This window comes from Pundamilia nyererei, unplaced genomic scaffold (genome assembly GCF_000239375.1).
Source record: "Pundamilia nyererei isolate P.nyererei 1_Seehausen unplaced genomic scaffold, PunNye1.0 scaffold00113, whole genome shotgun sequence".
Lineage (NCBI taxonomy): Eukaryota > Metazoa > Chordata > Actinopteri > Cichliformes > Cichlidae > Pundamilia > Pundamilia nyererei.
Genome location: NW_005187514.1, coordinates 806,186 through 832,146, shown reverse-complemented (window position 1 = coordinate 832,146; position 25,961 = coordinate 806,186). Strand labels below are relative to the sequence as shown.

At 39.8% G+C, this 25,961-nt stretch overlaps 1 protein-coding gene across 2 annotated transcripts in view; it reads left to right on the top strand.

Moving 5' to 3' along the window:
- Positions 1-19,776, top strand: part of fbxl17 (F-box and leucine-rich repeat protein 17) — a 217,911-nt gene extending 198,135 nt beyond the window's left edge. For both annotated transcript variants that reach the window (XM_005741722.2, XM_013913073.1), the window contains one exon: positions 19,081-19,776. In XM_005741722.2, coding sequence (XP_005741779.1) covers positions 19,081-19,218 — 138 coding nt within the window. In that variant the 3' untranslated portion in view covers positions 19,219-19,776. The remainder of the gene's footprint in view (positions 1-19,080) is intronic.
- The last annotated feature ends 6,185 nt before the right edge of the window (positions 19,777-25,961 follow it).

Sequence of the window (25,961 nt, the reverse complement as noted above, 5' to 3'; positions counted from 1 at the left end):
ATATATATACACATAATTTCAAATAAGATACACATTTTGTCTTACAATCTAAGTTATCAACATTTCATGCACCAATTCTAAATTCTTTGACCTCTGCTTGGCATGAAATTGTAGTTTTTGTAATGTTTGTTGAAACTGCGCCTCCTAAATAAATCAAATCAATGTTTTGAGGTACTTTGCAAATTTGTGTTACTGTAGGCAGTGCTTTCATTATGCTCATAATTTTTTCTGGCATGCATTTGACATTTAAGCCCCTAGCAATGTTGTATCACGCTTTATTTGTGTATCACAGCAGTAAAATCCTAAGGCATGTCCAATTCAATCTCGGGGCAAACTAATCTAATCTTTGCCCTTAATGCACTTCTGGCAAAACATAGAAGCTGGGGGATAACTCTCAATCCCACAAGGTTTGAACATAATGAAAGTCTTGTGCAAATTACTTAAGTTGGAATTTCTCCCAGCCACAGCATCTCTTCTTTATATTAACAAATCCATTTGAATTTTTTTCCTCATGCCTCATTTTATTTAAATCTTCATTGTTTAATAGAAGTTGTAAGGCATAGCTATGTTTTCTCCACTTTTTTAAGCATATTGTTGACAGCGTGAATGACCAACGTACAAGGTCAGCAGTACTTCTGTGAAAAACATGCTTCTGTGCTCATAGGTTGTTCAAGGTTTTTCAACATTACATCACTAATTGTTCTTCAAGTAAATGTCGAAGGTACAACCGTGTTGTCAAACCACTGTTTTCTCTTTTTTGAAAAAAGCTCCCTTACAACGACGGTCAGAGAGTCATCTAATATGAAAATCCCTGTCTACGCTCACTGCTTGATAACTGTCACTACTCTCTGGTTTTTTGCTCCCCATTGGCACTCTGTTTTGTTTCTATAATTGTTTGACGTTACGCTGTGGTAAGAGTAGACATCATATATTTTTCATTGGTGTTGCTTTTTGTATATGTATTCCCCAACCGGTTGGCAAGTGGTTGCTAGTAGCAGTTGCTACAGGTAATTGGTCACAAAGAGTTATGTGACGGTGCACTGAAAACCTCCTTGTGATTGTTTTAATTGGCCACTTTGCATGTAAATGACAACTTGTTTTACATCGCCAACTGTTTTGATACATGATAGAGAAATGCAAAAAGTCCATTGCAAACTGGAAACAGAAAGGACTCGCCTTCAAGGTAAAAGTTGCGCCTTCAAAACATGTTAGCTGCAGGGGTGAGACACAACCCTGGCTTTGGAGACAAGCGGTCTGTTTCCAATCTGTGTCACCATTTTTCAAGTTTCACACTTGTTCAGCGAGTCCTTGGCAAACATTTGAAGAAAATTTATCATATTCTATGCAAACTATGGGTGACCGCAACAAACTGTTAGCAACTGCATGGAGTGTTTTGGTGCAGCGACCAGCAACCTCCAGCAATAATCCACCCACTTGGTGGGGAATTACACATTATTCCCTTGAAACAGTGGTTTCTAGGCCTGTGTGACTGAGGCCTGATAAATGTACAAACATAAGAAACAACCCCAGCATTAACAAATTAGCCGACTGCTACACAAGCCTTTTTGATACTCCCTAGCCCAAAATTATTTTTCTGTACATACCAACCAGGAATGTTTTCAGTCCAAAAAATAAATTGTTATATATGCTTACACAGAGCGGTCTGCTAATGTTATTAGTTGCTTCTTGTCTCGTGCTGTGTTTACAGTGTTGTGGACATATTGCAAATATTCAAGTTAATGTTTCCCTTACAAGGACTGTGTTTGGTTTTTGTTCAGCGTGTGTGTTTTGTGGAAATTTAGTGCAAATATCTGTCATTTGCTGGAAAAAATTGAATACGTTAGATGTGTCCTCTTCTTGCCCGTCAGGGCTTTTCTAAACTTGTCAATATTACATTTAGGCAGGTTGTATAATTTACATTTAACTATTCAAAATAAGCATAATTTCAGACTTCTGCCCCCACAATCTTTCACACTAACTAATGGAGTTGGGTTTCAGAGTGGGTCCTGTCAGTCTTACACAAACACAATCTTGTGTTAACCTTGACACATGGTGCGGACCAACCAGTCAGCTCAGTGCCTGAGCAGCACAACCCAGCCTGTGTAAATTTGTTTGGAATTGTCAAAACGCTGGGAATTTTAATGTAACAGCCTCCCTGAATGTCACCGGATTTAGAAAGTGTAGAATTCATTTAAGAACTGTTAACAGGATCCAGCTGGCTCTCCTCATGTGGAGCAGTGTGAAGGATCGATTTCCTTCGTCACAGTTTATACAAACGTGCTTCTGTACTGTATACATTTTAAAGCAGGGGAGCTTGAATTGTGTGTCTACTGCTATTTAGGGTGATACGAGGGATTTTTTCTTCTTTGTTTTTTTTTTGTTTTTTTAAATCTGTTCAAACACAGACTTAGCACAGGCACAGATGTGAGTAAAATCTATTTGATTTCTTATCTAGTTTCTACCTTCAGTGGCTAAACCATATACATTTTGTCCCACTGACTTTTTACCCCTTCTGTCCTTCTTCAGAAGGGCTCTGTCTGGAGGATTTCCTTTGTGTCACAGTGTGTTTATACACCCTCGAATGCAACGTGTCTGAGTGTAACAGTGTGTGTTCTCTGAGAGGAATTCATGTTATTTGCTGTTAACACAGCTCATAATGGAGCATTGAAATCAGAACCCCTAGGCTCGGGAAAATGGCGTGCTTCGCCTGCCTCAAATGATTACACCCCTCTGCCCTCAGGGCAAAATGACCCCGTTCTGACGAGGGGAAAGAATGCGATTGATCCAGACTTGCCTCAAAATAATCAAATCAATTCATTTTTTTTCCCTCTTTCTGCTATGACTGTGCCAGTCTTTCAAAGTAATCAGACTCAGGGAAAAAGTGCCTTAATCTTCTGAAAAATGAATCCTTTTTGTTGCATGTGTCAATCTGTGTGTCTCAGAAAAGAGCAGCTCCTCAGTAAGTCTACTGTTAAGTGTTAGATCTTCTGTGTGGGAAGGAATCATCTTTCTGCATTCCACAAACACAAAGCAACATTATGTTTTAATCCACGCGATGATTGTAACTAGAACACTATCTTCAGAGGTCTTTTTTAACTAAAATTATAGGAATATGACAAAAGCATTCTCCCGCCCTAGGCAGAGACACAAGCACACAATAATATGCTAAACTAACACAAATCCACATAACTACACTCATGCTTCATTAAGTACAAATTGCTAGTATCAGGTTGGTGCCTTTTTTGCCATCGAAACTGCCTTTATTTTTCATGGATTCAACAAGTTGGTGGAAAGTATCCTTAGAGATTTTGGTCTATATTGATATGACAGGATCACACAGTTGTTGCAGATTTGTCAGTTGCCCTTCCATGATTGAAGTGTCCCTTTCAAAGAAACCAGTTTGAGATTATTTCAGCTTTGTGACATGTCACATTATCCTCCTGGAAGCAGCCAGAATCAGAGAATGGGTATGATATGGTCATAAAGGGATGGATATGATCTGCATCAATACTCTGGTAGGCTGTGGCGGTTAAACGATTCTCATCTGTGGCTAAGGAACCCAAAGTGTGCAAATCCATCACATCATTACACCATCACCACCTGCCAAACTTTTGATACGAGGCAGGATTAATCATTGTTTTAATATTGTTGTAAATTGCCAACCTACCATCCGAATGTTACAGCAGAAATCAGATCAGGCAACTGTTTTTCAATTGGTTAGCCCGTGTATACTCTAGCCTCAGTTTCCTGTCCTTAGCTGACAGGGAGTGACAACCGTGTGGTCTTCTGCTGCTGTAGCCCAGCTGCGTCAAGTTTCCACACGTTGTGCGTTTAGAGATGCTCTTTTGCACACCTTGGTTGTAGCAAGTTGTTATTTGAGTTCCTGTTGTGTTTTTGTTCTGACCTCTGGCATCAATAAAATATTTTCGCCCAGAGAGCTGCCACTCGCTGGATAGTTTTTCTCTTTCAGACCATTCTCTGTAAACTTTGGAGATGGTTGTGTGGGAAAATCCCAGTAGATCAGCAGTTCCCAAAATTCTCAGGCCAACCCATCTGGCTCCAAAAGCCATGACTTATTCAAAGTCACTCAAATCACCTTTCTTTCCTATTCTGGTGCTAGTTTTGAACTAGGTTGACTTGCTGGTATGTGATTGGCCAATTAAAGTGGAAGGTGAGTGCTAACTTTTTTCTTTTTTTTTGGACAACCACAAGGAAGTTTCCAATCACATGGGAAAGAGAAAGAACAAAGATTTTTACTGATCTGTACAGGGCCTAGTAATGTTCAGCGTGCTCTTATCTCAACACTGTATTCATATCTCTGTTAAGTTGCTTTTTTCTGTAATGGGCCCTCCTGGCCTGCGAGTTAAATTTTGTGTCTTCTTTCTTTCTGTATATCTCACTTTTGGGGATTTTTGATCTTATTCAGACTTGGTGGAATATTTTCTTTAGAAACATTTTCACAGCTTGCTCAAATGCACCTTTTTTTTCCTCATTTTCTTTCTTCCTCTGTCAACTCCCTAAACTTCTCATGTGCTTTGTCTCTTTCCTCCTCTCTTTTAACCCCATCTAGTCCCCCTTCTCCTTTTTCACTAGTTCTTCCCCTTCTTTCTTCCCCAGCTACGTTTCCACTACTTCATTAGAGTGAAAACAAATGGGCAGTCAAGGCTGTGAAACAGAGAGAGAAGCAAACTCATGCAGTCAGCATGAAGCTGGACTATGGAAAATAATGACACTGACTGCTACTGGCCTCTTCAGGGACAGCTGGTGAAGAAAGTTAGAGTTATCATAGTAATAATGAGAAGAGGGGGAGGAGAAGAGAAAGTAAAATGAGGGTTGGCCTTGTGGTTAAAAGGCTAAACAAAAAATTTCACAAATGACAGAAACCAAGAGAAAATAATAAGAAAATTAGATAATATGGAACAATCGAGCGTGTACTGGGTATTCCCTTTACAAATTGCCCCACCAAAAAGTGTTTTGTGTAAGCAGTTTTGAAGTGTGCTTCCATTACCTGAACTGAGGTGGAGCGGTGTTTGGGGAACACGTATGAACACTGCTGTACCCCTAGATAGAGCAACCAGACAGACCTTGTTAAAAGAACAGACATCCCAATCAATATGGTCGTTCCACCGGTGCATCCAGCTGCCAGGGACTATACACTGATAGGCACGGCACAGCAATTTGCAGACATAAACAAGGGCCTAATTGTTCAGGGCCTGGAGGTTTGGACTGAAGAAAACAAAGATGAAGTATGGTGAAGAGTTAGGAGGCATTTTAACTCTCGTTTAGGAAATGAGAGTTTGGGAGTTCAGTAAAACTTTCTTTGATGAGTGTTGTTATTGTGAACAGCGGGGATCCTTAGTTTAAAGGTTTCTAATGCGAAAGGGAATTAGGAGAAAGCCACTGCGTGCACACTATCAAGTGCAAGATAGGGAGCTTCTCTGGTTCCTATTTTGAAGGCTTTGGTCAGGCTTGAATGTTCAAAGTGGAGAAAGTAGTTTGAAAGAGTCATTTGCCATTTGTGATTTTCAGTGTAATCTTGGAGTCTCATCCCACACAGAAGAGCTGTATTGATTGGCGGTCTTAACTGAAGCCGCCTCCTGATCATCCCTTCATCTTGTTTCTAAAGGGCAGGAGCAAGGGACAGTGAAGGAGAGAGGGTGAAATAAAGTGAGACACTGACAGAGTTCACCGAGTAGCTCAAGGGAATCTCAGAATTGCCCTTCAACAAATATCTAGCCAAAGCGCACACGTAAACCTGACCTCACCTGGCCACACATACACCCCCATGCACATCTTGGCCTTCTCACTATCTTGTCCTTACTTTATTTATTTGTTTTTTTTTTACCCCATTCCCATCTTTTTGTCTGTTTATTTCGTCTCCCTTTTCCTCCTTCTCTGCGTAAGGACAACCAAGGTTGTTTGAATTTTGGATGCTGCGGACATCTTTTGCTCATTCAATTAGTTCATTCAAGTAGCCCCCTCGTCTGTCTTCCCTCTTTGTCTCCTCGCCCTCCGCTTCCTCCATCATCCAGTGCTGTTTACTGACTACAGCTGAGGTCAACATAATCTCATGGAGTCATGGGCAGACAGTAGACAACAGTCGGTTTGCTCGGGGTACTCGGAGTTGCCAAATGTGATAGGTGTTTGGGCAGTAACTAACAGTACATTCTTTTTTCCTCATTGTCTCACAGAGGCGGCGACGGTAGGTTATCAAAGAACATTTTAGCCTGCAGGCACAGTGTCTGACTGTGTTAGTTATGGATTGGGTATTTAATGCTAATGACAATGTAACAAGCATCACTGAATGCACCGGCGTTTCAAATTTAATATACATCCAGCCAAGTTTGAGGAATGGGGTGGGGCTGTCGCCAAGGAAGGGGCTGCGTGTCCTTCCTGTCTGTGTGTGTTTGTATTAGCAGAAAAGTACTTGGGCATTGACAAAAGCATTTTTGTGAATGGGTAAATGAGGCTTGTAGTAAGAGTGGTGAAAATTTTTTTAGCGGGACTGATTACATCTGTCAGATTTACAAGTGACTGTGAAAAAACATCCAATAAATATTTTTTATTGGAGCAGAGTTCTTGTGACAGCTTGCTTAACATTAGAGCTGAGAACAAAGATACAGATTTACACCATAAAATGCTTTTACTGACAGAGAATCAAATAAAAGGCTGAAATCTGAATACAACATGTTTGTTTGTCCTTTTTGTTTAACAGAACTTGACTCCAGTTGTATTGCTTTTATTTCATTATTAGGAATTAGCCAGTAATTCAGGATAATAACCCAGCTGTAGGTGTTGTGCACACTTCAGCCTTCAAATGAGATCACTGAGTGCTGGCCACTGCTTTTTGACTTTGACCAGTTTACAGACGTAATCTACTGCTTGTGGTCTTTAAAGAGTCGCTATGAATTTTGTATAATGGTTTTCTTCGAAAGGACAGGGTCAAGCTGTCCTTGTTATTTATTTATTTATTTATTCTGAATAACAAGGGAGTCATACAAAGCAAAATAATTAAACAAGGTAGCTCTGTTGTGATTATCTTTAAGGAATTGTGCGAGTGTTTGACCTCCAGTAAGCCGCTATGGAATTTGTGTTTCGTGTGTGTTTGCCAGTACCCAATTAGCTTGTTTGTGATTTTAGAAACCAAAAAGAAATCTTAGTTTGTCCAATAGGTAAGCAGGAAGCTTTATTGTATTTCCAGTAATGAAAGCATTTTGTTTTCAGAGCACCATACTAGAAGTATTATTATTGTTTTGGGGAGAATTTTTTCCAGCAATGTTTTTATGCTCTATAATGCCATTTGAACTGTTTTTAATCTACAGCTCTCATGCAAAATTCTTGTGAACGTTTGCTCTCATGTGATGTGGTTTGTCACAATAACTTTCTTTATCCCAAAGAAATCATCATGTTTTTGGACAGTGACATATTTTTTGAATTTTGCATCTCTACACCACAACAGTGGATTTCAAATTCAATAATCAAGATGTGATTGAAGTGCAGAGTTTCGGCTTTATTTCAAGGGCTTTAAACAAGGCGTTTAACTTGGTAACTTTCTTAGAAATTACAGCCCCTTTTAAAAACGGTCCCCCATTTTCAGAAGCTCAAAACTAATTAAACAAGCTAGCGTGATTTTACATAGAAGGATTGTTTGTAATACTTGTTTTTAATAAAGATGAAAATCCTTGCAGTGAATGGTTCCCTGAAGTGAACCCAGGGACAAATGTTGTTTTCTCCCTGATGATCTACTAGGCCATTACTGTAGCCACCTTTAGTTTCTACTTATTTATGGGTCTCTGTGTCATTACTGTTGTCCTTAATACTTGAAAAGAATGATCTAATGGGTTGAGATCCGACTCCTTAAGAATACGAAGTGCTGTCTAGTCATTTTCCTGAGCAGAGAGTATAAGCCTCTGCACATCAGCATACTCCTGACAGAAGTCACATCACTGAGTGTAACCAGCGTTTTTGCCCCTTGTTGTAAACTCTGTGCAGTTATATTTGTGAATGCATCTATGTTTTTTTTACTTGGCTTGGTGTTGTGATGGTTTTTGTTAAGCAAAGATTCTGCAATCAAACACTTTAGTTATCTTCTGTGGTCTTTCAGGCCTTTTGGTTTTGCTGAGCTCGCCAGCACATTCCTTCTTTTTAAGAATGTACCCCATTGTTGATTTGGCGGCTCCTAAAGTTTTTATTATACTCTGATAGGTTTATTTTAGTTTTTCAGCATAATGATGGTCTCTTTCACTTGCATCAACATCTTCTTGGGCCTCGTTTTTAAAAGTTCCAGTGAGTAGCTACCAAATCCAAGTTCAACACTTGGAAGCAACTCCAGATCTTTTATCTCCTTAAATGTCATGGAATACCAGAACAGGGAACAGGCATTATCAAACTGTTATCAGTCACTTGTCCAGGTACTTTTGTCCCCTTGAAAGAAGGCTTTCAAAAATGGCTGATTGTTAAACAGCAAATACAAAATATTTGTTGAAGTCTTTGAATTAAAGCTGAAATTCTGCACTTTAGTCAGATATTAATTGTTTTAGAAATCCACTGTAATTTTGCCTCTGTACACTGTGGTGAGGGAAGTATGCTTTTTATTGGCATAAATAAAACCATCTGTTAAGACACACTTATTAATATTGCATTACAGTTTTATAATTAACAGTATTACTTTGTGGACCTTTTGGCTACGCTGTAAAATCTAATTAATTCCTAGAACTTAAAAAAATTTGTGCAAACTCTTTGCCTCAAAAAAAAACTAACTAAATCTTACTTTAGAGGACTATGTTAGGAAAACGTATTCATTGTGAGTGTATGGATTGCCTTCACCTTTAGAGCCACTACCCTATATAAACAAAACACCTTAGATTTTAATTAGCTTTATTATATTTGGCCTAATAGGTTTAACCATGATGGACAAATAAATTGCAAAAAGCCTTTTGAGCTACGGTATGCTTTCCTCCAGTCTGCAGCGATAAGATGGCCGGTGTGGAAAGAAGGATTGGCTTGAGCCTTTTACACATTCCTTTAGTTACCTTTGTCACGCGTGATGGAGTGTGGGGTTTAAGAATCTGGCCTCCAGAACCTCTTTCTCTGACCCTGTTCAGTTGAGCCCCCATTCTTCTTTGTGTGTGCGTGTGCGAGTGTTTGTACTGACACCCTGCTTTTGAGTTCTGCTGCTGTCTGATATTGTGCAGGGATGAGGAGGACCAGACCTTAGTTGTCGCAAACAGTGCCTGACCTGGTTTTTAAACGCACGTTCAGAGCCAAGCGCTGCAGATTTCTGCAAGGCTTGCTTGGCTTTTTGAGACAAAATCAAAATATTTAAACTCAGACCTTCTTTGGTCAGAAGTATGTTCCTTTAAGCTTCTGAGCCAATGCATCAGTAGATCATTTAGAAATATTGAATCCTTCAGAATAAGTTTATGGGGATCTCTTTGTTCTCTCTCTGCTCCTGCGTCTCCTAGTTTGTTGCTTTCTTGTTTTTGCCATACATTCCCCACTCCCTCTTTCCTCTCCTTATCAGAGATGGTGAACTATTGTTCAGTTGTCCAGTTACTCGTTTGGAAACTTTACAACGGGGGCTTTTCCTCTGAGCAGTTTAAAGAAGGCTATAAATCTGACCTGTTTAAATCCAGACTCATTTAAGCTGTGTTTTACTAAGACCTGATGCACTGCATTCTTCTGCTGCTTAAACAGGCTTTTTAAACATTTACCCCAAATGTATTTACTGGTCGACTGATACACTGTCTACATAGGAACAGACAGGGAACGGGGGCTATTTGTCTCTCTTTATGGGCCAGGAACTAGCAATGGCTGCCACATGGCCAAAGAAAATGGGGAGAGATGAGACAAAGAAAAGAACCCTGCAGACCTGTGCCGAATTTATTGAAAACAAAAAAGGAATAAAATAGTGGGGCCATTTTTGGGAAGAAACATTTTTGCAATATAAGAAGGACCGTGGAACATATCTTTTCTCTAAAATGCACATTCGTTTAAATTATTGTTCAATATCAACCGTCAGTGTTCTGTTTCTTTCTCAGGGTCATGTTGCTACGAACAAAACAGCGCTCTGTGGATTACGCCGTTTATTCCATTTCCCTCGCCTGATTGCTAGAACCACGAAGAGTGTGTTCTCGCCATGACGGTCTAATACGATATGCATCTTCATGTTTGTGTATCTGATTATCGATTTACAACCCCATTCTTCTTTTTCCATCTGAGAATGTGAACGGCTGCGGCATTAGTCATCTTTACGATGGATTTTACTGTGCTGCTTACCAAGAGAGGGCCCAGTGTTTGCGGTAAATGCATATTTTACGTGGTGATAGAGTGCATTTTGCATCAGCGGATTAGTCTTAAAAAAAGAGAGGGCTCGCAGGAAGAAAGCACATAAGAGCACTCCAAGAGAGAGCAAGAGGTCAGCTTGACAACTTACTGTCGCTTACATTCAGCCATCTCATGTAAAAGTAGACGAGCGGTTGTCAGTGTGCGCTTGCACATCCAACCCCACAACGTAATCTCATTTACTGCGCAGCATGTTCACATAAAAGGTGCTCTTTGTCCAACGACATATCAGACATACATCTTTTTGTTTTTCCCTCATCTCCCTCACCCTCTTGTAAACCCTGACAGCAGCGCATTTCCCATCAGGGTGAATTACACCGCACTTAGATCTAGAGGGCAGCATCTTTGAAGTTAAAATGGGGGAAAATATCATAAGTATAGGCTTTGCTCCAGATAGCTGTGGCTGCTCTCCCAGATGCTTCTCAAAGATTAGAATCATCAGTGAATAGCGATCTGCTCTATCATATGGCTCTCCTACAGATTTGGCAGCAGGTTCGACGGCGGGGTTGTACAGTACAGTGGATCAGGCCTGCATGGGCTAAAAAAAAGAAGAGAATCCCTCAAGGAGCCATATATCTAAAGCACCATTCCAGTCACTACAGGCCCCATCGTCTGATAGCATTTTTAAGTTTATGTTGCCAAGCAACAAAATATCATTAAGCGCTATATTACCCAGTCGGAGAGGAAGCAGCTGAATGGCTGGTTAGAAGAAGTCAGTGGCACAATTGTAACCAGAGGACTCCCCTCTGTACCTGCCAGTTACCTACAGCATATGGTCTGACCTTCATGTCAAACTTCAGCTTTGAGCTGCAAATACCAAGCAGGTGTGGTGATGTCATCACATCTCATTTCACATAACTCACAGCTGTGCAAAGGGCACGCAGCGTTGTTCAAGCTGAAAAGAGGAGGACTGTATCCGTGAACTCTGGGTATTTGCTGCGACAGGGTTTCTTTACAGATGGCTGTCGTTTGTAGGCAGAAAGATCTTATAGTAAGGCTCGCTGCCAGGCTACTGCAAGGGAAGAAAGTTAACGGATGCTATGATGTATGAACGTCCAAGTCAGTGGTTTTTTTTTGGTCCACAGCGTAGGCTCCACCCTGCAAAATAATAGAATAAATCTCAAAACCAGGACAAGGAATCTCTCTGTTGCGTCATATCAACATAAAACGTATATAGTCTTTAATGTCCAAAAGAAAAAGAAACATCAGCCGTTCATCACAAAGTAAAATATTTGAATTGCAGTTATTTCATGCCCCATTGTATGTGACAGTGGGGGGAAAAAAGAAGAAGAACCCAGGTCAGGACAATAGCGAGTGTTTTCATGATTTCCATCAAAGCAATCTTGTTGAAGCTCAAACATTTAGCATTGCCACAACCAGCAATTAGGAAATGATTCAGCATTTTGATTGGGAGCCGTGTTGTGTGTGCCATGTTTCCTGAGCAAGTGGCGCTGCACTAAATTAGCATTAATGAATGTTATGGCCTCCCATCAGCGTGACAGGTCTATTCTTTAGATCTGTTTTAATTGTAATTAAGCCCTGATTAACGAGCTAGGGAATGTTTCATTCTCTTTTCAAGAATACAGCATAATATGTTATGAAGGCAATCAGGGGGTTGTCATTTTATCTGTTAATGAGGCTCAGCCATATGTCATAACAAACTTAACTTCTCTCTGTGTGTTTGGAGGCCTTGGTTAAGCTTTTCTTCTCTTGTTTTTTGTCCCTGCCATCTTTGCAGGCAAACTGCAGGTGTTTGTCTGCGAGTAGGAGGGTGTGTGGGGGTTTCGATCTTTTAAACCTTTGTTCCATCTTTCGACTTCTCTCTCATTTCACTTTGTCCACTTAATAAAGACAGTGAATGACCTTACATTAAAGCAAGATATATCAGTTAAAATTATAGTAAAGTCTGTGCTTGTGTTTTTTCGAGCCAGCTGGAGAATTTGTTAAAAGGATCCCAGACATGACGCCTGAATAAAACTTAAAAACAGGAAAAGGAGACAGCTGTTAAACCATTATGTTTGTTTCTTCATTATTATACTTACTTTATACTTACTTGCCAGGCCTGCAGTGCTTATATATTGTGAGCATAAGCCAAGTGGCACCCTGGACGCCGCTGCTTTAAGTGGTTTGTACATGATCCCTACAAAAACATAATAATCATCATTACCACACTACAGTGATTAATATTATTTGTTTCAAGTTGTTTCACAGGCTGAAGAAGAGCAGGGATCTGTATGTTTGTTCTACATACAATAGACACAGAATCATCTCCAAGAGTGTTGACTTTGAGTTTGAGTCTGTCAAAATAGTGATAATAAATCCTGCTATATATAGTGCCGTTGCAGATGCAGTAATGCAAGATGAAAATAGTTGGGGAATAAGTTTAATATTTACTAAAATAAATTTTAATGATTAATGTCTCTCCCTCTAGATTGGATGTACATTTCAGGATCTCTTCTGAGAAATAAAAGAGCTCAAGGTTGGATTGAAATAAATAATTCAGGCCAGGAATTTGAATCAATCTCAGGCCATTTAGGCGAACCCCATGTGTTATGTGCTATTGTCACCACATTTTCTGTACACGACTAAAAGAATTCACTTTAATGCTATTGGATGTCTTAGCAAAAGACAAATAATAGCGCTATCAGTAAGCTATTTGCTTTTCTATTTTTGGATCAGTTAAACTAAAAAAAGAGTGTGGGAGATGGGTTAGAGAAAATGAAAAAGAATTAATTAAGAAGAATTAAAAGTATTATTTATGGTTAATTAAGATTTTTATAAGTATTATAAAAACCAACATTTTATTTTTAAATACTATGGTTGTCTTAATTACTGCAAGAAAGATGCAAAACCCCTACAGATGAAACTTGTCCACTATATGTATCTGAAAGTTTTCCAGACTACAAAAGCAAAACTTTGGGGCGACGAGACAAAGCTGTCTGAACCTGAGCTTTCGATGTCTGCTACGGCTATATCGGTGCACCAATCAGAATACAGTCTGATATGCAGAGCTAGATACTGACAACCAAAAGAAGTAGTTTGCAGCTCATGATCACTGAATAAGATATAGACTGAGGTCAAACTTTCAAATGAAAATATTTATATTCAAACACTGAGCAAAATGATGAAAATTCCTAAAAGACACATACGCGCTGAAACTAAACAAAAAGTACAGCAATTCAGACATGCTCAGATGATCTGCCTAGTGTTCTCTCTCCCTATCTTCTCCACCTTTCCTGTGAGTTCTCTAACATTATGTTTAGAGCAGCAGATAGACGTTGCATGCCTTGCAGAAACAGTAAGGGAGAAGGGTAAGCTGCATGTGTGCATTTGGGTAAGTCTTTGCAGTGCGTACATAATGGATACACTGTAGCAAGAGGATTCAGGCTCTGAGAGTGGGCGACAGAGTCACGCTTGATGTGGATTCTGAAAAGTCCATCAGCTTATTTGCAGCAGGCCAAAATGACCTTTAGCTCACCAGGATGCATTCCAGGTACTTCTGATGGCCAGTCTGCCACTAAACGTGCTTAATTAGAGCTGATTTCTGTACTGTGAGGCTCAAAGTAGTCCTTAGATAAAAATACTCAAGAATATTATAAAGCACATAACATTCATCTAAAGGAACTTTCATACTCACAGCAGCAGCTACTCTGACAGCACAGTCAGTCAAAAAAGATGGAAATAGTTTAGTCTCCCAAGGATTTCACAGAAGCAACGTTTTCACAGACCAAAACATGTCAGCAATTATCTATCCTGAAATTACACGTGATAGCCTAAACCAAAGGAGGGGGAGAAAGCTTCACAACACTTTTAACCAGGAGTGTGTGTGATTGCCTCACAAGCAGTGGGACCATGTTGGTGTAGTTCACTTGTTGCTCTGAGTTCATAGTCGGACACCTGTGCAGCCTCCGAGAGACACAGCCGTCTGCTTCTTCTGACCTCTGTGTGTTTGTGCCTCTGATCACTTTAAGAGGCGGTACAAGGGGAGACTTTGGAAGCGGGCCTTAGGCAGTTTGCACATTACTCATGCTTTCTTGGGTGCTTTTCTATTGGCTGAAAAAATATGACTAATTTTTCATTGCTTTCGTCAGTTTGGGTTGGCTGATCCCACATCTGCCTATAGCTAGAACCGGCCTAGTCTCCCAAAACCATAAGTACCTACTAGTTATAGGAGCTTGTGTGAGAACCTGACATGATTAAACAAGTTTCCATCCAAATGGCAAAGCAGGTTTTTTTTTTTTATCAATCTTTCAAAAGCTGCAAAACAAAATTCACTATAATGTATTTTTCCACTACTTTTGTGACTGTATGACAAAGTGGGCACATCCAACCATATGTTTTCATTAGATGCTATTAAATCGCTGCAGATGAAGAGGACAGTCTTGGATCGTGTAATTTAAAGCATTTCAGGCCGACCAAAGCGAAGTCATGAAGGACCATATCCAGGTACAAAGAGGATGGGGAGTCCTGCAACAGATGGTATGACCCCTACCAAGCCCTAATCAAAACATTGTGTATTCAGTCTGGGATTATACAAAGAAGCAACTGTATACATCACAGAAACTTAAGTAGCTACAAGTGTGCAAGTGTAACTAGGAGAGAAGGGAAAGGGTGATTTCCACCCTGATTTTTTTGTGACGCATTCAAAATGTGCATAAAAACAGGTGGCCTGAAACACATCCAAAAACATACCATAAAAGGCCTTGTGAGGGTAACTTATGGCCCAGCCAGCGATTCTCGTGTAGAAAAATACTGAGATATTCAGACATCTGCAGGAACTCTTTGATTGTTATCCCCTTTCATGGCTCGATGTATACTCCACGGCAACGCTTCACTTGTTCACTTTTATCTTTCACAGTACTTGAGGATATGTGATGATTTGCGTAGCAATTGGAATATAATATCTTATAATAATGTGAAATCTTTAAAGCAATATCCTGAAACACTGTTATATTAAAGACTCAGCTTTACTAAAGTATCCCTGATCACAACGGTGAATGAGTTGCTGGAACTTTCTCATTTCCATTTCTCGTTTCTCGTTTGTTTGCCTGCTGATGATTCAAAGTGTTTTTCCAGAATTGGAGCTCAGAGAGTTATTTAAAATTACAACATCTTCTACTGTTTGTTATTGTCTTTCTCTTCAACACTGAGTGAAAAGAGAGAGCTGAGAGTAGGCATCTTGAGTATTTAACATGAGGTCTCCCCCTCCCACTAAGAAAAAAAGAGAGATGACATTAAGAATTCCTTTTTTGACCCTGTGCTTGTTGTGATTTTATTACATTAGTCTTGTAACACTGCTTTCCTAAAAGACTCTGGGTTTTGGCATCAAGCACCTTAACTTCAGCTCGCTTTTTTGTACTTTGGCAGTCAAAGGAAAGACTAACAGGATGTTGTTGCCTTTTAGTCTTATTGGATTTACTTGTTTTATGCAGAGTTTCCATCCACCTTCTGTGAACCAGGAGACATTGGTGGTCTCCCGGCTCATTCATTCTCTTCAGCAGATTTAGAGAAATAAATGAACTCTGTCTGTCTTGCATTTGTCTTTCCATTGTTTTGTCACTATAAATTGCTGATTTCCACTGCTTAAGAAGTTTGCATTCAATGAAGAACAATAATGAATTAGACAGATATAATGACACCCAGAAGAGATCATAACCCAAGCAAGAGTCAGGGAACTGTGACGATGCAAGACTCTTGTGATACTAAACACAGACACCAACGGGCGTTTGGCCGTTAAGCTCAGGGAAACTGTGAAACTTGTTTTTTCACTGGCAACATCAGATGACTGTGTCGTCAACATGTGTGTAAGTGTTTATGCATGATTTCCCCTGGAAAGTGTCATGCTCACGGGTGGGTAGGGGGGGTTGGTTCTGGATGGGTTGCGGTTAACCCCTCAAGGTCTCTAGGGTTACTGTGCCTCTGTTCTTTGTCATATTCTCAGGCTTTCTCACTCTTGGCTCTAAGTGGCCCGACAGTGTTTGAGAAGTGCTAGAGTAGCTATTAGCTCCTTGTCTTTCTTGTCCTCTGAGAACATGAGGGCCTTATTAGCCTGGTGATCTCAGCTGTCCACTGGTGCTTCACCCATAACGACAGTCTAGCTGTATGTGCATATGAGCACGCACACGGCATGCTCCTACAGAATCAGCTATCGTTCATAGTAGTTCAGTACACAATTTGTACAGGGCACTAAGAGGCCAAGCAGGGTTTCTGCTAGTCTTAATTAGGTCATTAAACATATTTTTATTTAATCAATTTAATAGTTTATTGGACCTAAAACCATATTTCTGTTAAATGTATATCCTTGTAAGCTTTTATTTTAAAGAATAAACCAACAACTTCCTGGAAATCTATTCTGAAATGGGGTGAGTGATCGCACAAATCATGGCACCTCCAACCTGGACAATAGTCAAAATTTATCATTACTGTTTATCATTTTATAGCTTAAATGTATTTATATTATACATTTATTAAGTGCTTGTAAAAAAAATGAATTGCTACCAAAAAAGAGTTGTATTTAACCAGAAGTTCAAGTCAGCAATTGGCTGTGTCCTAATAACCTTTACGGGAATCTTAAAGGCTTTTGGGGCGATCGTGGCTCAAGAGTTGGGAGTTCGCCTTGTAATCGGAAGGTTGCCGGTTCGAGCCCCGGCTTGGACAGTCTCGGTCGTTGTGTCCTTGGGCAAGACACTTCACCCGTTGCCTACTGGTGGTGGTCAGAGGACCTGGTGGCGCCAGTGTCCGGCAGCCTCGCCTCTGTCAGTGCGCCCCAGGGTAGCTGTGGCTACAATGTAGCTTACCATCACCAGTGTGTGAATGTGTGTGAATGGGTGGATGACTGGATATGTAAAGCGCTTTGGGGTCCTTAGGGACTAGAAAAGCGCTATATAAATACAGGCCATTTACCATTTACAGGCCATTTTTTCTCTGTCCAAAGAAAGTTGTCTATGTATTCATTTTACAACAGTGTTTTTTTTTTTTTTTGCTCTTTATCCTCCTGTCCATGGAGGAAATTCTATAATCCTCTCGCAAATCACTTGCTTTTAACTGAAAACAACCGGAACAAAGTCTGCTGCACTGAATCTGTAGAAGAATACACTTGCTTATATCTCACTAGTATCAGGTTGGACCTTTATCAGAAATTTGGGGGAATATTGTCATGAAGGCATCACACGGTTGCTGCAGATTTGATGGCTGCACATCCAAAATTGTATCCTGGGTACACTGTAGTCAGGAATGATGGACATTGTCAACAACCTACTCGGGTAGGCTTTTTAAACAGTGTTCAGTTGGTACTAAGAGGCCCAAATTGTACCCACACATTACGCCACCGCTGCCAGCATGAACCACTGATACAAGGCAGAATAGATCCATGCTTTCATGTTGTTTATGCCAAATTCTGACCCTACCATCTGAATATTACAGCAGAACTCAAGACTCATCAGACCAGGCAACATTTTCTCTATTCTGTTGGTCAATTTTAGCGAGCCCATGTGAATAGCAGCCTCAGTTACTCATTCTTAGCTGACTGGAGTGGCACCCGGTGTAATCTTCTGCTGCTGTAGCTCATCTGCTTTAAGGTTCCCCGTGTTGTGTGTTCAGAGATACTCTTCTGCATACTTCAGTTGTAACAAATGCTTATTTAAATTACTGTTGGCCTCCTATCAGCTTGAAGCATTCTGACCTCTGGCATCATCACGGCATTTTCACCCAGAGAGCTGCCAGTCACAGGATATTTTCTTTTTTTTAGGCTAGAAAAGAAATACTGTCTGAGGAAATGTTTGTACGTCACTTCTTCAGTAACTTCAAAATGAATCCATTTGATGTGACTTGTTTTTCTTGAAGCCTGTAAGCATATATTTTTAGACAGGAGGACTATTTTTTTTTTATCCTCCATCACTGCCACTGAAAATACATTATTAAGTGATTGAATGGAAATATTGAAAGACATTAGTGCTGCAAACAAAAGCTAGTCTACATATCTACGACTTCTCCTGTTTTCTTTCATTAATAAAACTACGATCATATCATTAAGGTGGACTTAGATCCCAAGGGCTAGTGAATGCCTGTGGTAGCATTTTGAAAAGGAGAAGGAAATAAATGACACAGTGCACATTTACATTTTGTTTATCCAAGGTTTTATAATATTGCATACTGAGTGAGACTAAAGAAGCATTTCTCTAAGGTCTTTCTGTTCCAGCCATCATAGCAGACTAAACTTCAGTAATACTACAACTAAGGATGATGTCAAGAACTGTAGCATCCATCCTACTACTGTGCAAAGCACGGGTGGGGGAACTTCAGGGCTCAAGGGCCTGTGTCCTGCAGGTTTTAGATATGTCCAGCTGATTTAAATGGCTACATAATCCCTCAACATGTCTTTAAGTTCCCCAGAGGCCTGGTAATGAACTAATCATTTGATTCAAGTGTGTTGACCCAGAGTTATATCTAAAATCTACAGGACACCGGCCCTCGAGGCCTGGAGTTCCCCACCCTTGGTGTAAAACAACTATAAACCCACCACCATCTGAATAGACAGAATTCCAATACTAAAATTTTTGCGTTGGACTTTAACTCTTTATTATTTCGGTGATGTGCTCAAACATAAGCTGGCTCCTTAAACCGGAACTTTAAAAATGTAAGATTGATAGAAGCAACAGTAGTGTGTTAGAAGGTCTAAAGCTAAGACAAAACACGATCATATGTTAACAGCGCATGTCTTTGTGTTCGTATTTGCAGGTCAACGAGGAGACAGTGGAGAGGCTGGTGGTCCAGTACCCTCACATTGTGTTCAGCACAGTGATGCAGGACTGCAAGAGAACCCTGGAGAGAGCTTATCAAATGGGCTGGAGTCCCAACACATCGAACACTTCGTAGCTACTGCTGGATCACACAGACACGCTCAACAAACACACGCACACATAAGCACATAAAACACATTTGCTATACAAAGGCCCTTTTTTGTATACGCACACAAAATGCAAAGCTCAGTCATGTTTGCTTCTCATTGACTGTTCAAACATGCATGTGAACATGTAGCTACACACTCACAGACACAAAGTCTGAGTCCATTAGTTTTATTTGAAGCAAATCTCTTCAGTATGAGATTTTACAATTCAGTCAGGCGATGTAGTGATATCTGCTCTAGGCAAAGGTAAGGAGTATCACTCCTCATACCGTTTCACTTCTCTGTATCGTGGTGGGGTGATTAGAGGTAAAGTTGCAAGGCTAAAGCTTTGGTCTTGAATAAAAAGATTCAGACAATAAACATTCAGAAACCACTGGACCAGAATTATTTTAGTGAAATAACTTCAAAACAGAAAAATTTATTCACCAACCAGAACTGGTGATCTACACTGCACCTCTGTCGCCCCAGGAGGCATCGTCTTACTGCCTCAGAGCAGACAACAACTGAACGGCCAGGACCTCAGACCTCACTTAAGGTTATTTGAAATTAGTTACGTTTATTTTGTCCACTTGAAACTTTTTTTTTTTCGTTCTTGGATGTTCAGTACAGTATTAAAAGCGCCTGCAGACTTGTACAAGTACACTTGGTGAGATTTTTGGCAAGGACAGAGCTCTTTGCAGTGATTCAGTATGCACATTGTTATCATACAAAAGGACGATTCACTCCAGAAGAAGTCAGAACTGTGGAAAATTTATGGCAAGAAGAAAGCATTGAAATGTGCATGTTTGCAGTGAGATCGTGACCTTACTGCCTCAGCAGGATATGGAGCATTTTGAAATGTGAAGATGAAATTGACATCCGTTTTACCTGGAATCAAGTGTGCTCTATTTCCGTGCACGGAACGGAGCGTTATGTTGAGAAATTTAACAGTGCTTGAAATAGTAGTTGCCTTTACCCAAAAATGATGGGCCATATTATAAGAATATTAACCACAGTCATCATGATAATTAAGCGAAAGTGTTAAGCCTTAAGTGGTTTGCAAATGCCATCCAATTATAGAAATTATATTAGATTTTATTGGGGGGAAAAAAGACAAGTCAACACATTAAATGTTGTAACTGAGAAATGCTCATTTTGAATTGGGTATCAGTAGGGGGAGGGAAAAGTTGAGATTTGGGAAACAGAATGTAGCCCACACTTTTGGCTCATTAGTGCATAGTTTAATAGCCAAAATCCTCCGATTATATAAGGATTAGTGCACATGGTATGGTGGTTACACCCCTCTGAAGTCACTTTAAATGCTGAATATATGCAAGTTTTTCCAGCAACATGTGCCATCCCAACAAGGACTTTTCAGTGAATGGTTTGCTTATTTCAGCAAGACAATGACAAACCATTTTCTGCATATATTGCAACAGCATGGCTTCGTAGTCAGAGCGTGTCTGCTGACTGATCTGTCTGCAAGCCAGGTCTGCCAATTTGGCATGAAATTCAAAGTTGTAATATATTTTTCAATATACAGCATAATTTCTCAATTTCAACATTTGATACAATGTCTTAGTTCTATTTTAAATGTTTCACTTAGCATCTCAACTTTTTTTGAAGTGTATTTGATTTCATATATACATATATATATATATATATACATATATATATAAATAAATACTGTGTGGGGTTTACTTATTGGAATATTGGTTTTGAGCATATACTTGTAACATTTGCTATGTAGCAACGAGCAGTTTCTCTTTCTTAGTTGTGTAGGATGCAAAGAAAAGAAAAAACTGGCTTGGGCCTAACACCAGAGTGAGAAGAAGTTGCAAGGTGAGAATCATCGTTTTCATCCATTCTTTAGAAATTCAGCAATGTACATTTAAAAATGCAAATATTTTTCTATGGTGTGAAGCAGCTCGGGGCTCAGCCTCCAAGTCACTCTGATATGAACAATAGCTTACTGAGGTTAGAATTTAGAGTATTACTGTAAACTTTCAACAGCACATAGCGAATTCAGACAATTTAAAAACATGTTCATTTTATTCGTGTCAGGATTTGTAGACTTTAACCGACGGAGGGTTTCTCCCTCGATCTGCTTTTGTTCTATTTCTGTTCTTTTGTAATCCCCATATGCACTTCCTTCTCTGCTAGATGTTGACACACTTGATTCCTGATTTGTTAAGGCAACCGTAAATGACTGGATTTACATAAAGATGAATAAAACACTACTACTTCAAACTTTTTTCCCCCCCCTCATTTCTTTCTGTATGTCTGGAATTGAGTCAGGTCAGGAGAGGAATATTCATAACGCCAGTGGAACACTTTTCCGCTCATTTTACAACATCTGTTGAGCACTTAAACATTTTTTCCATCAGGATTTCCAGACCCTTTATTATATGAGTTGCATATCAACAAAGAGGGCATACTATTTATAATGCTAGAATGGTGAAATTTAACACAAACTGCATTCTGAGGTAAAATGCAAATAGGGATACCAGCATGTTTTTCTTTGGAACCTAAGGCCTTGGAATGTATGAGTATGACATACCAAAGCCTCTGTATTTTTAGAAATAAAGATGTTTTCAACCCTAAACTGTGCATCGATCATCTCTTTTCTACTGAGCACCCGAACAAATAATAAACCTGCATTTCCACTGGGATAGACTTTCAAGTTCGGCACTTTGGACAGAATTTTTACATCTGAGACAAAGTGAGGATGCATCAGCTTGCTGCCCAGCAGGACAGCAAAGGACTCAAAGAGCTAAGAAGATGTCACTCAATATGTCCCCCTCTTATAAAGGCCTGTTTTACTGTTCAGTGTGTTTCGTGTTCAGTGATTAAACACCGGAGATGGCATCAAAAAGGATACAAAGGCTGGTTCTTCCCAGATGGATTATTTGTGTTGTCAACACAATTTGTATCAACTTGAGGCTCTGTTCACTTGATTATCAGCTAAATGACTTTTCATAATCTGAATAAACACATAGGGAGCTGTTTTATCAGGTTTTGTTTACCTTTTGTTTTTGTTGTGTTGAGAAGACTGTACTGTGCAAAAGTCTTTTGATTTTTTTGTTTTTTTGTTTGAAGTGGCCTTGAGCACTAGTTCTCCAGCCTTTCTGAAGATTTTTCAAGATTGTTGTTGGCTGCTTTTTCAGTCCAGTCTTTTAGAGCATGGTTACTTTATTTGCTTAGTCACTTAACACTGACCTATCAATCATTCAAGCATAGAATAAGTCAAGGGATCAGCCAATTCTGTCTGCAGAAAACTTAAAGAACCGACTGTTTTTTGCATTTTGGTGTACTTTGTTACTTTCTTTAGTGGAATTTGCAAAATATGGCAACAGTTCTGCACCAACAAGGTGATTCCCAACGAGCTATTATCCAAACTTATGCCATATCTTGACATGATGTATAGTGCGTTGCAGGTGGTGGACAAAAGAAGTGTGATGTTTAACAAGCTATCTCCAATGTATGAACAGTATCTGAAAGTGCCTGAAGAAATGCGGGGGTTGGGAATCCGACAAAGATCTAACACAGGACGTGAGAGTTGCATTCAGTTGAGCCATCTACTGTTCACCAAAGTCTCATCAGAAATGATCTCAATGGAAGTATGGGCTGTCAAGAAGTCAGTCTTAACGAAGAGAACCTAGGAGAAAAGGCTGAGGAAATCGCACAGGAAAAGGACTGAAAGTCAGTGGCAAAAGCATCTGAGAGACAGATGCTTTCCAGTGATCCCGAACACAGTGCCAGTGCAGGAAAAGCATACCTGGACAGAAAAATACACAATGAAACACTATCAGTCATAGATTGGCCTCCTTAGAGTCTTGACCTCAACATTTTTAAAGCAGTGTGGGATCATCTTGACAGCCAACATCCAAAGAACTTTGAATGTCCTTCGAGAAATCTGGAGAACTATTCCTAAACACTACTTTTAAAAATTACTTAAACGTTTGCCCAGGAGAGGTGCGACTGTGTTGAAGAATGGTGGAAAATGTTTAAGCACATTAGAAATGTACAAACTCTGTGTTTTGCCTTTTTACTGCATTTCCATTGTTTCAATGAATTGCTCCGTCTATTTACCATTTTCCTAGCAACATTTACAAAATGAGGAGCAGCTCAAGACTTTTGCACAGTAGTGTACATAAAGAATACATACAACACATTTCTTGTTGTATAATTGAAAATATAATTTTGAAATATTGAGAATTAAGGGTCTAACAATTAGTACTAACTTCATAAATTGTTAATTTTTGTTTTAAACTGCTCATCGGTTCTATCAACTTTTCAAAAGGCCAGTTACTGAATACTATTTGTCAGAAGGAATAACAGTTGTGATATCAGATCTTTACATTATATTAGTTGAGACTATATTTGAGCAGAACACAGGTAAAGAGAAATAAACCAAATACTGCCAGTTCTGGCTAAAACCTTAATGAAAAAGCTCCAGTGTTGCATCCCTACTTCAATAACTAGTCCAGACAAGCAGAGACATTAATAGTTTTGCTTGATCTGCTCCTCATCTGTTGCAGGCCTCCTGTTTTTAGAAGGACAAGTTGTTTAAAAAAAAAAAAAATTCTGTTACAAATGAGCTGATCTCCTTGCACTCCACTCCCATTTCTCTCATGGGTAAATTGCTGAATTTTACTGCTGCCAATTAGAGCCTTTGCAAATGTGAATGTATGCCATTGATTCTCTTGCTGATTGAGGTGGATTCCATCAGCGGCTAGCTCTCCTTGGACTTTTGCAATATTCATCAAGGTGGAAGGACGCATTCAGCTGGAACTTAGATGAGAGACTGCCCTCCTGGAAAGGAAAAGGGGGTGCAGGGCATGACAGAATAGCTATATGGAGCCATAATTAAACTTGGTAAATATTCATGTGATCATTACATTTTTAATGAGGTGCTGATAAGAATTGACGCTGACCATACAGGACATTTGTCATGTCGGACCTGCAAGGACGTTAGTCTAGTCTTCCCAAGAAATTTGTATTTTTTCAAGACCTAATCATGGCTGACATTGACGGATGTCCTCAAGTGAAAAGGGCCAAAGCTTGTTTGAACTTCCTCACAAGGATTGATGCAGTGCATCTAGTAATGATGAAGGCTGTGTTTCAGCAGTGCACCTTCCTTAGGTATTGCTGTGCTGTCAGGAGCTAAGTATGCCAGAACCTGTTAGTATTTCTTCAGGAAGAAACCTTGATAGTTGTGGTTGAACAATAGATGTATTAACTTTCTGATCTTGCCCGTGGTGCCCCCAGCAATGAGGGCTGACGTTTTTTTATTTTTAGTCATTTGATCTAATTTAAGACCTGTCACTTTCCTGTTAATATCACTTCATGTCACACAAAGGTTTATCTTCTCAGCTTTCTTGAACTAGCCATATCTTGTCTGCAACAAAAGCTCGGCTGATCATGTTTGCCAGAGATACCTTCCTTGTCGTTAAAGGGTTTCCTTTTACTCACTTTCTCCCCTTACAGACTGTCCAACTGTGGAGGGTCTAGTCTGCTAAAGCTCTCCTTCATCCTTTTCACTCTACATGGTATCAGCTTTATTCTGGCACCTCCCCAGCATTTACTCAGCTTCACCCTTACCCTCTTAAAGCCCAGATACTTCCTTTCTCCTGGAAATTATGTCAGTCATTTGTGTGCATCAGTCCTGGGGTAACTCCTTCGGTTTTTTAACATCACATCAGAGAAACAAATTCCTGCCCACTATATAGCGTTTTTAGTCTCCTCCCAGGGGAAAACAGAGGTATTTCACTTGCTTACCTACCTGCCTATTGACTCGTGTTGGTTCTTCTGTTAAGAAGAAAGAGCATGGCGTTAAAGAGTGAAGATGTTAATGGGTTGACTTTGTAACTGACACTGCCCTTGAGCTGAAGAACGAGCTAAATGTTGGCATTCATGACTCCAGAGGAGCCTGTGAAGCTCAAGCCCAAAGGAGACCCACACGGAAGACAGCTTTTAAATTACACTGGCTCGTTCACTTGTTTAGATCACCAAAGTCTTCAGTTTGCCACAGGACAAATTTTCTTCCCAGTCCCTGCATCTGGAAGTTGAACTTGAACATGACAGACGTCAGCAGTCCTCAGCTTTAAATACGGAGATTTACGATTACAGATTTCCACATTATGGTTTTCCTCTCACCAGGGGCTATAACGAAACTAGCTTTCCTGTCCAAGCTTATGAAGATAAAAAGAAATTAGATTTGTTAATCCACTAAATTTTGACATCCTCCCAATAGACTCATTCCTGCTGCCTGGGGGAAATATCAACCTACGAGAACCCCAAAATACGTGAGGGGTGCAAAGTATGTGTGTCGGCATGGATAATGAAGTCGGTGTGATTTCCTCCTTTGCAGGCTCCATGTAGATGTTGTCTCCCTGTCTTTTGAAGCTTGAGTTAATTGCAGTGTTTAGGCAGAGCTCAGTCTAGCTTCTAAACGGCAAAGGTTAATTAGTAACAGAAGGATCTCCACACAAGATATGTTGACATTTACATTTCCTTGCTGGCTAAAACGAGAAAGAACTCATTTGGTGGCATTGGGATGGGACAGTGGAGAAAAATGATTTCCTCTACAAACATCCTCATTTCTATGCAAGCCCTGGTGTTGATATGCAGATTTGGCAGTTGGATGACATTTAAAAGTAGTTAATTGTGCAAATCTTTGTTTTAGACTGGAAAGGTCGTGGATAGTGAGAGTCTTTCATCATGAACTAAC